Source organism: Heptranchias perlo, unplaced genomic scaffold (assembly GCF_035084215.1).
Source record: "Heptranchias perlo isolate sHepPer1 unplaced genomic scaffold, sHepPer1.hap1 HAP1_SCAFFOLD_52, whole genome shotgun sequence".
NCBI classification, from domain to species: domain Eukaryota; kingdom Metazoa; phylum Chordata; class Chondrichthyes; order Hexanchiformes; family Hexanchidae; genus Heptranchias; species Heptranchias perlo.
This window is the reverse complement of record NW_027139537.1, coordinates 2,110,944-2,124,355: the sequence shown is the minus strand read 5'-3', so window position 1 is coordinate 2,124,355 and position 13,412 is coordinate 2,110,944. Positions and strand designations below refer to the sequence as shown.

General features: G+C 46.9%; 1 protein-coding gene across 2 annotated transcripts in view; it reads left to right on the top strand.

The window, feature by feature from the left end:
• Positions 1 to 2,871: 2,871 nt before the first annotated feature.
• LOC137314547 (NACHT, LRR and PYD domains-containing protein 3-like) overlaps positions 2,872 to 13,412 on the top strand; it is a 32,387-nt gene continuing 21,846 nt past the window's right edge. Inside the window, exons 1-5 of one of the 2 annotated variants that reach the window (XM_067979850.1) lie at positions 2,872 to 2,909; positions 5,707 to 5,800; positions 7,993 to 8,159; positions 8,477 to 8,648; positions 8,754 to 8,819. In XM_067979850.1, coding sequence (XP_067835951.1) covers positions 5,737 to 5,800; positions 7,993 to 8,159; positions 8,477 to 8,648; positions 8,754 to 8,819 — 469 coding nt within the window. In that variant the 5' untranslated portion in view covers positions 2,872 to 2,909; positions 5,707 to 5,736. Of the gene's footprint in view, positions 2,910 to 3,599; positions 3,664 to 5,706; positions 5,801 to 7,992; positions 8,160 to 8,476; positions 8,649 to 8,753; positions 8,820 to 13,412 lie in introns of those variants that run through there. The other variant, XM_067979849.1, reaches the window with a different exon arrangement.

Genomic DNA, 13,412 nt, shown 5'->3' with positions numbered 1-13,412 from the left:
CATTAACACAGATACTGTCAGTAAAATCAGCTCTATAATCAGTGCAGACACTCTCAGTCATATCAGCTCTATAATCAACACAGGTACTGTCAGTCATATCAGCTCTATAATCAATTCAGATACTGTCAGTAATATCAGTGCTACAATGAGTACAGATACTGTCAGTAACATCAGCTCGCTAATCATCAAATATACTGTCAATAATATCAGCTCCATGATCAGTGCAGATACTGTCAGTAATATCAGCTCTATAATCAATTCAGATACTGTCAGTAATATCAGTGCTACAATGAGTACAGATACTGTCAGTAACATCAGTGCTACAATGAGTACAGATACTGTCAGTAATATCAGCTCTCTAATCATCAAATATACTGTCAATAATATCAGCTCCATGATCAGTACAAATACCGTCAGTAATACCAGCTCTATAATCAGTACATATACTGTCAGTAATATCCGCTCTATAATCAGTAGAGATACTGTCAGTAATATCAGCTCTTTTGAGTTTCACAGATGCCATTTCGGGAATTGAACTCAGGAACTTTAGGATCCTGGTGCAGTTTTGTCACCACTGGGCTTGCACTTTCGAACGGTCCCGAAACCCCAATGCCATGCCACATTCCCTCGCCACATTATTTCAGGGACTCTATAGTCGCTCTGATGCTCCGACGCGGGATAATAACGTACCCCCACGGGTTTTCTGCCAACCGGGTGCTCTATTTCACACACAAACCCACTGGAGTCATTATCAGGAGCGGGGCCCGGGACGCTGTATCATTAAATCTCTGATTGTCCCTTAGTGTGGGAGGGAGTTTAAGCCACTGGAGTTTGTATAAGGAGCGGGGACCAGGACCCGGTATCAATAAATCTCTGATTGCCCCTCAGTATGGGAGAAGGTTTAACCAACTGGAGTCTGGGTAAGGAGCGGGGCCCAGGACCCTGTATCAATAAATCTCTAATTGTCCCTCAGTGTGGGAGAAGGCTTAACCCACTGGAGCCTGTATAAGGAGCGAGGCCCGGGACCCTGTGTCAATAAATCTCTGACTGTCCCTCAGTGTGGGACAAGGTGTAACCCACTGGAGTCTGTATAAGGAGCGGGGCCAGGGACCCTGTATCAATATATCTCTGATTGCCCCTCAGTGTGGGAGAGAGTTTAACCCACTGGAGTCTGTATAAGGAGCGGGGCCGGGGACGCTGTATAATAAATCTCTGATTGTCCCTCAGTGTGGGAGGAGGTTTAACCCACTGGAGTCTGTATCAGGAGCGAAATTTCGGGGCGTTACTGTTCAATTCTGACTGGGCACCGAGGGATCAGTGGGTGTTTTTAACAAAATTGATATTACAAAGTTTGTCCTAGATTCTCTCGCACCGATTATTTGATCTTTTCTCTCTTGGAATTCTGCGAAGTTCAAAACAGATGGAACTCAACCTTAAATAAAACAGCCAAACATATCCGTTTAAAGGGAATGATCAAACATTCCAGCACTGAATTCAATGTGGAGGGAGAGTTCACATGAAGACAAATATTGGGGGATTTTTGGGACCGCTGCTTCAGGCTGTGCTTCCAGCCCGAATCAATCCTTAATCCTGGTCAAAAACAGAGGGGAAATCAGAGAGAAATGGGGAAAATATCGCAATCGGTCCCTGGGATTGATCACAATAATCCGTCCCTCGGGATTATCACCACAATCTGTCCCTGGGATTGATCACAGGAATCCGTCCCTCGGAATTATCACCACAATCTGTCCCTGGAATTGATCACAGGAATCCGTCCCTCGGAATTATCACCACAATCTGTCCCTGGGATTGATCACAGGAATCCGTCCCTCGGAATTATCACCACAATCTGTCCCTGGGATTGATCACAGGAATCCGTCCCTCGGAATTATCACCATAATCTGTCCCTGGGATTGATCACAACAATCCGTCCCTCGGAATTATCACCTCAATCCGTCCTCAAACACTTTCTCACTGCGGACACTTCCATCCCAGGGAATGGATATTTATTCAAAAGCAAAATACTGCGAATGCTGGAAATCTGAAATAAAAACAGAAAATGCTGGAGAAGCTCAGCAAGTCAGACAGCATCTGTGGAGAAAAAAACAGAGTTAATGTTTCAGGTCGAAAACATTTCTTTAGAACGGGAAGGTGTGCAATGAGTCAAATTTTTGAGCAAGTGCAGAGCTAGGGCAAAGGGATAATTCTAACTGTTTGATAACCTCCCTGAAAATGAGGATAATCCAATCTTTATACCGACCACAGCTCAGGAATAGTCCTTTCTGGATTTAACAATGTAACGGGTGTATCTGCTGAATATTTACCATGATAAATTTAACTGTGGAAAGTCAGTGCTCATTTCACCAGTCACTGAGGTGATTGATGCTCAGGGACAGTTTAATTCGGCGGTTAAAAGGTTAATGTCCTCACTCACAGAAACAGCCTCCCCCTCAGCTCACTGACGCACACTGGCGCTTGGGTCCTGGATTGAAAGCGCCAAAACATCAGGGGCTTTTAGCAAACAATGTCCCAGATGGAAATGTAACAAGTTCTTTCTAACCAAGTATCTGATTTACTGAACTTCCCTGGAACAAGAAGAGTTAGTTAAATGAATAACTAACTCTGTTCACAGTTGAAGTGGCAGCGAACTGTCAAACCGGTTCGATCAGATTTCACCAGAAAGGCCGCTCCCTGTTCTCAAACAAACGAGGAATGTTTGAGTTGAAATCCATCCTGAGGTTTGACAGCAGCTTTCACACAGAGGGCGGAGTTCAGATCAAATTCACAATGAGTGACTTGTTCAAATAAAACAAGGAACTTCCAACTGATTGGTTGTGATGAAATAACAAGGATATCAGTTGCAAAATCTACACGGACATTGAGAGAGAGAAAATCCTTGCGGGATCAAGGTAAGTTAATGTAGCTTCTCAGCTTCATTTTGTGATTTTGTTATCGTTTTCTCCCTTTCCTCTTTGTTTCTAAAGTCGATTTCCCGCGGTCAGATATGTTTCCCGGCGTGGGGAGCTCTGTATTCATCGCGCGTGCAACAATTCACCGGGTGTTCGCTCGGACAGTGACTGAAGGCGGGCTATTTTGCACCGGGGATTTCAGTCAGTGGGTCGGTGTGGGACTGTGTTAGTGGGGTGTGGGTGTGGGAAGCGTTCAGTGGGTGTGGGACTGCGTCAGTCAGTGTTGTGTCGCTGTGAGACCTTCTCCTGATCTCAACTCGTCTCCCCACGGACACAATATTAGAAGAGCGGTTACAGGACAGAAAGCAGGAACATGAACTCTGGGAATTTACCATTTTAGAATTTGTAGTTCAGTAAACAAAAGTTGAACCTGGGTCCATGTAACTCCGTACGGATTTTTCCTGTAACACTGGCTCTTTTTACTCACTGGACCGTTTGGTGCGCGGTACACTTTTATTTAACTGATCAAAGGCGGGACCAGCTGTTCAGGCCGAACACACAATTCAGCTCAGTGAAGGGTTCACACATTCGCACTGGCCGATTATCGATCTCTGCCGGGCGCCTGGAAAATCAACCTCTGGTTACCTGAAGCCGGACTGAACGCGAACCAGTCACAGGATAGGAGCAATTTCGGAGATGAAACGTGTGGCGATTAATTACAATAATGAATTACTATTTAATGCGGCACTGTCAGGTAGAAACGGACGCGCATTCGGTTGGAAAATCGAGCAGGGACTTTTGTTTTTGATAAATAAGTTCATGTTAATGAGGAAGTTATTTGCCAAACTGGCTCAACTGAAAAAAACAAAGGCCGCTCCCTTTAGAGAGAAATAAACTTCAGGAATGTTTTCGATCGAAACTGGTTCAGGGCTGAAACGATCTTTCACACAGATAGGAGGTCCCTGATCGTTAATCTTGGTAATTAGTTTAGTTACTTTTTATATCAACTGGTAGGAGGGTCCATCACTAATCTTTATATAAAAAGTAAGTACACAAATTTCCAACAGCTGGGAGGGTCCATCACTAATCTTTATCTCAAAAGTAACTACACAAATTACCAAAAGGTATTAGAGTCCATCGCAAATCTTTATATAAAAAGTAACGACACAAATTACCAACAGGTAGGAGGGTCCATCACGAATCTTTATATAAAAAGTAACTACATTAATCACCAACAGCAAAATATCTTTCGATAAGATGTAACTGCTCTAATTACCAACAGGTTGGAGGATGTCCGTGTGGGACTGGGTCAGTCTGGTGTCGGTGTGGAACCGGGTCACTGGGCTATTGGTGTGGTACTGCCTCAGTGGGGGTTGGGACTGGGCCAGTAGGGTGTTGGTGTGGGTTTGCATCGGTGGGTGTTGGTGTGGGGCTGGGTCAGAGGGGTGTGGGTGTGGGAATGGGTCAGAGGGGTGTTGGTGTGGGACTGGGTCAGTGGGGTGTGGGTGTGGGCCTGGGTCAGTGGGATGTCGGTGTGGGACTGGGTCAGTGGGGTGTCGGTGTGGGACTGGGTCAGTGGGGTGTCGTTGTGGGACTGGGTCAGTGGGGTGTCGGTGTGGGACTGGGTCAGTGGGCTGTCGGTGTGGGACTGGGTCAGTGGGCTGTCGGAGTGGGACTGGGTCAGTGGGGTGACGATGTGGGACTGGGTAAGTGGGGTGTGGGTGTGGGACTGGGTCAGTGGGCTGTCGGTATGGGACTGGGTCAGTGGGGTGTGGGTGTGGGACTGGGTCAGTGGGGTGTCAGTGTGGGACTGGGTCAGTGGGGCGTCGGTGTGGACTGGGTCAGTGATGTGTGGGTGTGGGACTGGATCAGTGGGGTGTGGGTGTGTGACTGGTTCAGTGGGGTGTGGGTTTGTGACTGGGTCAGTGTGGTGTCGGTGTGGGACTGTGTCAGTGGGGTGTCGGTGTGGGACTGTGTCTGTGGCGTTTCGGTGTAGGATTGGGTCAGTGGGGTGTGGGTGTGGGACTGGGCCAGTTGGTTGTCGGTGTGGGAATGGGTCGTTGGGGTGTGTGTGTGGGACTGGGACGGTGGTGTGCTTGGGGGACTGGGTCTGTGGGGTGTGGGTGTGGGTCTGGGTAGGTGGCGTGTAGGTTTGGAACTGGGTCGGTGGGGTGTGGGTGTGCGACTGGGTCAGTGGGGTGTCATTCTGGGATGAGGTCTGTGTGGTGTCGGTTTTGGACTTGGTCAGAGGGATATCGGTGTCCGAGTACGACAGTGGGATGCAGATGGAGGGATGGGTCGGTGGGTTGTCTATGTGGCACTGTGTCTGTGGGGTGTCGCTGTGTGATTGGGTCAGTGTGGTGTCGGCGTCACACATATGTGAATAAAAATATTCCAATAGCCCCAGACTGTAAAATCGTGTGAAGGAACGTTTAGTTCATCAATTTTACCCGGTCCACATTGCGATGCTGAATATTCACTGCCTCAGGATTAAGGCTGGTGCTGACCTGAGCTGTGAGTAAATCTTACCAATGGGTGCTCCCAGGGCAGAGTCTCAGCCGTCTGGAATTTGTTTGTGGAGATCAGCAGGACTCACTGGAGTTCACTGGGCAGCTGTCTGTGTGACACCTGATGTGGAGCTTTGAACATAACATTCGATAAATGTTCAATCCCAGAGCTAACAGCTGTTGTACTGATGGGGGAGGAGGGACTTGGTATCATGTTTAAAAAGGGACCGCTCTCCTGCTCATTTTAATATTTCTGTCTAAACCCCCTATTAATATGATATTTATTACAGAGCATCAGAATCTGGAAATTTGTCACCACCATGGCTGAAGGTTCAAACAGGGGAGAAGTTCCAACATCATCAACAAGAATGAGAATGGACACAGGTAGGTTCAGAAAATTCTTCAAAATATAATTTCTGTCCTGACAAAGGGTCCAGATCACGAGCAAGAACCTGCAGCTCAAACAGGAAGAGGTAACATCACAGATACTGTGTAGATAAAGGTAAGTGAGTGACAATATAGAGGGACAGTGCAGTCACAGATGAAGGGATCTCCTGAGTACTGGAACTGTCCAATGGATACCTGGTGCTGGGGAATGTAAGGTGGATAGAGACAGTGACTCAGAGGATGGTCTTCCTGAGTAACAGTGTGAAACCAGGGAGCAGGGGGATACCCCGAGTGGGGCGGAGGTGAGAGGCAGGTAGGTCATAGGAATGGTAGAGTGATAGTGGTGCGATATTCCATAGTCAGTGGAATAGACGGACTCTTCTGCAGCCCTGAGCAGGTCCCGACTAGTAAGTTGCCTCTCTGGTGTCAGAGGGAAGAACATCCTGGAACAGGTGGGACCAACTCTGGGATGGAAACGAGAGCAGTGAATAGTTATGGTCGGAATCAATAACACGGATAGAAATACATTTATGGAGGGAATAATAAGGATTAGGGTCTGGACTAAAAACAAGGCCTCTAGCTGGTGATCTCCGAATTGCTTTGCACAGGGCTGCTGAAGGAGGTAAGCAAATGTATGGCTGCAGGGCTGTAGCAGGAGGGAAGGGTTCACGGTCTTGGGGACTGGAGTGAGTTCAGGGAGAAGGGAAGGGATGGTCACGGTGTGAACCGACCGATAATAGTTTTACAGACTGGGTGAATGGAGCAGTGGAAGGGTTTCAGCTGATATGACTGGAGGGTGGGAAATATCCGGGTCTGAGGCTAGAGATTGGAATTAAGAAATCTGTTGGAGAAGAAACGGAAGATTTATGGAATGGTGAAAAGTTATTAGTGGGAAAATGGAAGGTGGTTTTGAAGTATTGAGTGATAAAGTCACTTGGTATTAAAAAAACGAAGAAACGAAAACGGGTCAACATTCCAATAAAATCGGATTGTGTGTTCTGTCTGTGAATCTACAAATCATTCCAAAGACATTCGGAAAGTCAGAAGTATAAGTGATGTGATTTCGTTTCGTTTCTAAGTTTTCACAGGACTCAGAGCGAAACGTTCTAGTTATAACATTTTGAGGGGAGAGAAAAATAGTCTGGACTCCAGTATTAATAAAGGGTTCAATGACAGAGCTGGAGCAATAATAACTTGCATTTATATAGCGCCCTTAATGTAACAAAACGTCCCAGGGAGCCTCACAGAAGCGATTATCAAACAAAAGTTGACACCGCGTCAAATAAGGAGATATTAGGATGGGTGACCAAAAGCTTGGTCAAAGAGGTAGGTTTTAAGGAGAGTCGAAAAGGAGAAGAGAGAGAAGGAGAAGTTTCGAACATAAGGATGTTCCAGGGTGCTGTGTTAACATAGAATCCATCTGAACGCAGTTAAGCAATAGGAAGGGAAATAGCACAATTCCCAGTGGGATTTGAAGACCAGTAATCAGTGGAGGTGAGATAGAGGGAGAACTGGGGGAAACTAGTTGTGGATGAAGTTTTGGGGAGATACAGAACATTTCCTTTATTTTCGAAAAATGATGGTGGAAGTGAAAATGTTGGTGTACTCCAGGAGGATGTGGGAGCATAGTTAGAGATAACTGTATAGAAGCTTTTGGATCTGAGAAACATCGCCGAGGTGGATAAATCACTGGGCCCAGAGATAACACACCCGAGGTTGTTAAAGGAAGTCAGAGAGGAGGTAGGAGGGACTCTGACCATAATTTCTCAATCCTCGTTTGTTATCAAAAATATCCAGGTGGACTGAAGGAGCCCAAGTAATGTCTCTGATAAAATAGGAGAGTGGGTCAAGGGGTAACTGGAGACCAATTAGTCTCCGTCAGTCGTGGGCAAACTCCTCGAATCTGTAATTCCAGGTCGATTTAGTTAACATTTAGAGATACAGGGGATGATCAGGGGAGGCTGGAACTGATTCTCTGCAGACAAGTCGTACTTGACAAATCTGTTACAGCTTTGTTGAGAGGTGACGATATAGATCGATGCAATGTAGCCCAGGTGGTGTCTATGGGTTTTCAGAAGGTGTTTGATAATGTGGTCACAGGAGGCTTCAGCCGTTTGGTACAAGAGGAAATGTAACCGCCCGGATAGAAAGTCGATAATGTGTTTAGTTTTCTCCATTTTTGTTCACAGATCCGAACACTGCAATCACTGAGTTCCTCACAAAGTGCGACGATTACCAGCTGTTCCAGATGACGAAATTCTACCGGGACAGACTAGAACAGGCGATTGAAGAAGTGGTGGACGGAGTCAGCTCATTGTTAACATACGCGAGGCATTTCAGTGGACAGGAACATCGGGTAAGTGGGAGGGACACAGAATGAGTTTGGATTATTTAAACATCACAGAACTAACAGGATATCATATCTTAGAATCGTAGAATGTGACAGGGCAGAAGCAGGCCAAATAGGAAAGAAATGGATCAAACTGAAAATGCAGTGAATCTGAAACAATGATACAAAGAGATGAAAATACCCAGTGGATCGGTCGGTGTCAGTACAAAGGGCAGGGGAACGGTTCAGGTATAACTCTTGTGTGGAACTGAAAACAAAAGGGAAACAGTTTAAGTGGGACTGGGAAAAGGAGGGACCAATATATTCAATATTATTCTTTACAGAAAGTCGTTGATCTCGTGGAGAAGGGAAACAGGGCGGACAGTTCCGACCTTCTCCTAAATCTGGTGATGGAGAAAGGCTCTCGGGCCCGAAGGGTGATGTGGGAATCCTTTGTGAAAATGCACCATACGGTACCAAAGTTGGACAAAATACTGAAAGAGATGCAGGAACTTGGTACGGTAAAATCACACACTGAATTCAATTTCAGATTGAAACACTGCTGAACTTACAATAATATTGCACAGATCTGATTTCATGAAAGCTCATTGATTTAAACAGGTCCTGATCCATTTGATTATATGAACATCGGACGAGGTTTATCTGAAATACCCAGTCACCTGAAAGGTAAGTGATGAAATGGGGATTTCAAACCGTTTATTTCACGTCTGAGAATCAGAATGTTTGACTGTAGCCGTTTAATTAGAGATTGTCACAATCTGGGAATCAGAAATACGAAGGGTGGAGGCAACAGAAATTAACATTGTTTGGATTCATCATCAATCCTCAACTATTCTGCATAGATTCAAATTATACCACATACTATTTCTGACATATCCTGTAAATATACGGAAGTTGAATTTTTTCACTTGCTCCAAATGCTGATCACTATCAGTTCAGAAATCTCATACACATCTGGAAGGATTCAGATAAACCGTGATTCCCCATACAGACCTGGCAGGATCCCGATATACTGCGAATCCCAATACACACCCGGCACGGTCCAGGTACATTGTGAAACTCCATACACATTCAGCATGATCCTGATACAATGTAAATCTCCTCACACACCTGGCAGGATCATGATTCACTGTGAATCCCCAGGCACACCAGGCAGATTCCTGATAGTCTGTGAAATCCCATGCACAACTGGTTGGTTCCTGATAAAAAATGTGAAGTCCCGTACACACCTGAAAGGGTCCCGATACACGGTGAAACCCCACATAAACCTGATAGGTTCTCGAACCACTGTGAATCCCCATACACATCTGGCAGTATCCAAATACACTGTGAACCCCCGAACACACCTTAAAAGATTCAGAGTCACTCTGAATCCCTTTACACACCTGGCAGGATCCTGATACACTGTCAATCGCCGGACCCAACTGGCAGGATCCTGATTCACTGTGAGCTCCATACACACCGCTCAGGTTTCTGAAAGACTATGAATCCCCATCCACACCTGGCAGGATATTGATACACTGTGAATCCCCATACACACCTGGCAGGCTCCTGATACACTGTGAATCCCCATACAAACCTGGCAGAATTCTGATACACTGTGAAAACCCATACATTCCTGGCAGTATCCAGATACACAGTGAATACCCATCCACACCTGGCAGGATGCTGAAACACTGTGAATCCCCATCCACACCTGGCAGGATCCAGATGCACTCTGTATTCCCATACATACCTGGCAGGATCCTGAAACACTGTGAATCCCCATCCACACCTGGCAGGATCCAGATGCACTCTGAATTCCCATACATACCTGGCAGGATCCTGAAACACTGTGAATCCCCATACAAAACTGGCAGGATACCGATACACTGTGAATCCACATCCACATCTGGCAGGATGCTGAATCACTGTGAATCCCCTTGCACACCTGGCAGAATCCCTGATACACTGTGAATCCCCATCCACCTGGCAGGATCCTGATGTATTGTGAATCCCCGTACACACCTGGCAGGATCCTGATCCTTTATGGCTCCTCATACATATCTGGCAGGATCCTGATTCAATTTGAATCCCCATACAAACCGGGTAGGATCCTGATACACTGTGAAAACCCATAAACACCTGACAGATTCTGACAATTTCTGAATCCCCATGTACACCTGGGTGGTTCCAGAGACACTGTGAATCCCCATATACACCTGACAGGATCCTGATTCATTCCGAACCACCATAAACATCTGGGTGGCTTCTTACACACTGAATCCCCATACACACCTGGCTGGATCCTAATACACTGTGAATCCCCATACACACCTGGCAGGAACCTGATACAATGTGAATCCCCATACACACCTCGCACGTTCCTGATGGACTTTGAATCCCCATACACACCTGGCAGGATCCTGATACACTGTGAATCCCCATACACACCTGGCAGGATCCTGATACACTGTGAATCCACACACACACCTGGCAGGACCCTGATTCAATGTGATTACCCAAACACACCTGGCACGATCCTGATGGACTTTGAATCCCGATACAAACCTGACAGGATCCTGATACACTGTGAATCCCCATACACACCTGGCAGGATCCTGATACACTGTGAATCCCCATACACACCAGGCAGGATCCTGATACACTGTGAATCCCCATAAACACCTGGCAGGATCCTGATACATTGTGAATCCCCACACACACCTTGCAGGATCCTCATACACTGTGGATCCCAATACACACCCGGCACGGTCCAGATACATTGTGAAACTCCATACACATTTAGCATGATCCTGATACATTGTAAATCCCCTCAGTCACCTGGCAGGATCATGATTCACTGTGAATCCCCAGACACACCAGGCAGATTCCTGATAGTCTGTGAAATCCCATGCACAACTGGTTGGTTCCTGATAAAAACTCTGAAGGCCCGTACACACCTGACAGGGTCCCGATACACGGTGAAACCCCACATAAACCTGACAGGTTCCAGAACCACTGTGAATCCCCATACACATCTGGCAGTATCCAAATACACTGTGAACCCCCGAACACACATTAAAAGATTCAGAGTCACTCTGAATCCCTTTACACACCTGGCAGCTTCCTTATACACTGTGACTCCCCATGCACATATGCAAGGAACATGAAACTCTTCGAATCCCCATACACACCTGGCAGGATCCTGATACACTGAGAATCCTCATACACACCTGGCAGGATCCTGATTCACTCTGAATCCCCATGGACACCTGGTAGGATCCATAAACACTGCGAAACCCCATACATACCAGACATGATCTCGATACACGGTGAATCCACATTCACACTTAGCACGATCCAGAAACTGTGCATCTCCATATACGCCTGGCAGGATCCTGAAAGAATTTGACTCCCCATACACACCTGGGAGGAATATGAAACACTTCGAATCCCCACACTAAACTGGCAGCATCTGGCTACACTGTCAATCACCGGACACAACTGGCAGGATCCTGATGCACTGTGAGCCCGAAAACACTGTTCAGGTTCCAGAAACACAATGAATCCCCATCCACACCTGGCAGGATATTGATACACTATGAATCCCCGTACAAACCTGGCAAGCTCCTAATACACTCTGAATCCCCATACACACCTGTCTTGATCCCGAAATTCGGTGAATCCCCATACACAACTGGAAGGTGTCCGATACATTCTGAATCCCCATACACACCTGGCAGGACCCTGATACAATGTGACTTCCCATACACCCCTGGCGGAATCCTGATAAACTGTGAATCCCCATACACAACTGGCAGGATCCTGAAACACTGTGAATACCCATACACACCTGGCAGGACCCTGATACATTGTGAATCCCCATACACACCTGGCAAGATCCTGATACACTGTGAACCCTCATACACACCTGGCAGGATCCCGATACGCTGTGATTCCCCACACACACCTGGCAGCAACCTCATAAACTGTGAAGCCCCATATACATCTGGCAGGGTCCAGATTCAATGTCAATCCCCATAAATATCTGACAGAACCTGATCGCTTGTGAATCTCCATACACACCTGGCCTGATCCTCATACAATCTGAATCCCCATAATTAACTGGCGGGATCCTGATTCACTTTGAATCCCCATGGACACCTGGTAGGATCCAGAAACACTGCGAAACCCCCCACACACCTGTCTGGATTGCGATACAAGGTGACTCCCCATTCACACCTGGCAGGATCCCGAAACGCTTTGAATCCCCATAAATACTGGGCAGGAACCTGAAACACTCTTCATTCCCTTACACACCTGGCAGGATCCTGAAACACTGTGAATCCCCATGAACACTTGGCAGACGCTTGATACCCGGTGAATCCCCATACAGAGCTGGCAGGGTTCTTATAATCTCTGAATTGACATTCACACCTGACAGGATGCTGGTACACTCTGAATCCCCGTATATATATAAGAGATCCTGATATATTGTGACACCCCATGCACAACTGGCAGCATCCTGATATTCTCTTCAACCACACACAGCTGCTGGGATCCTGATACACTTTGAATTCGCATACACATCTGGCAGGATGTTGATACACTGTGAAAGCCCACACAAACCTGGCAGGGTCCAGATTTACCAGCGGGATTCCTTTTTTTTATTCGTTCACGGGATGTGGGCGTCGCTGGCGAGGCCAGCGTTTATTGCCCATCCCTGATTGCCCTGGAGAAGGTGGTGATGAGCCGCCTTCTTGAACCGCTGCAGTTAGTATGGTGAAGGTTCGCCCACAGTGCTGTTAGGAAGGGAGTTCCAGGATTTTAACCCAGCGACAATGAAGGAACGGCGATATATTTCCAAGTTGGGATGGTGTGTGACTTGGAGGGGAACCTGCAGGTGGTGTTGTTACCATGTGGCTGCTGCCCTTGTCCTTCTAGGTGGTAGAGGTCACGAGTTTGGGAGGGGCTGTCGAAAAAGCCTTGGCGAGTTGCTGCAGTGCATCCTGTGGATGGTGCACACTGCATCCACAGTGCGCCGATGGTGAAGGGAGTGAATGTTTAGGGTGATGGATGCGGTGCTAATCAAGCGGGCTGCTTTGTCCTGAATGATGCCGAGCCTCTTGAGTGTTGTTGGAGCTGCACTCATCCAGGCAAGTGGAGAGTATTCCATCACACTCCTGACTTGAGCCTTGTAGATGGTGAAGAGGCTTTGGGGAGTCAGAAGGTGAGTCACTCGCCGCAGAATACCGAGCCTCTGACCTGCTCTTATAG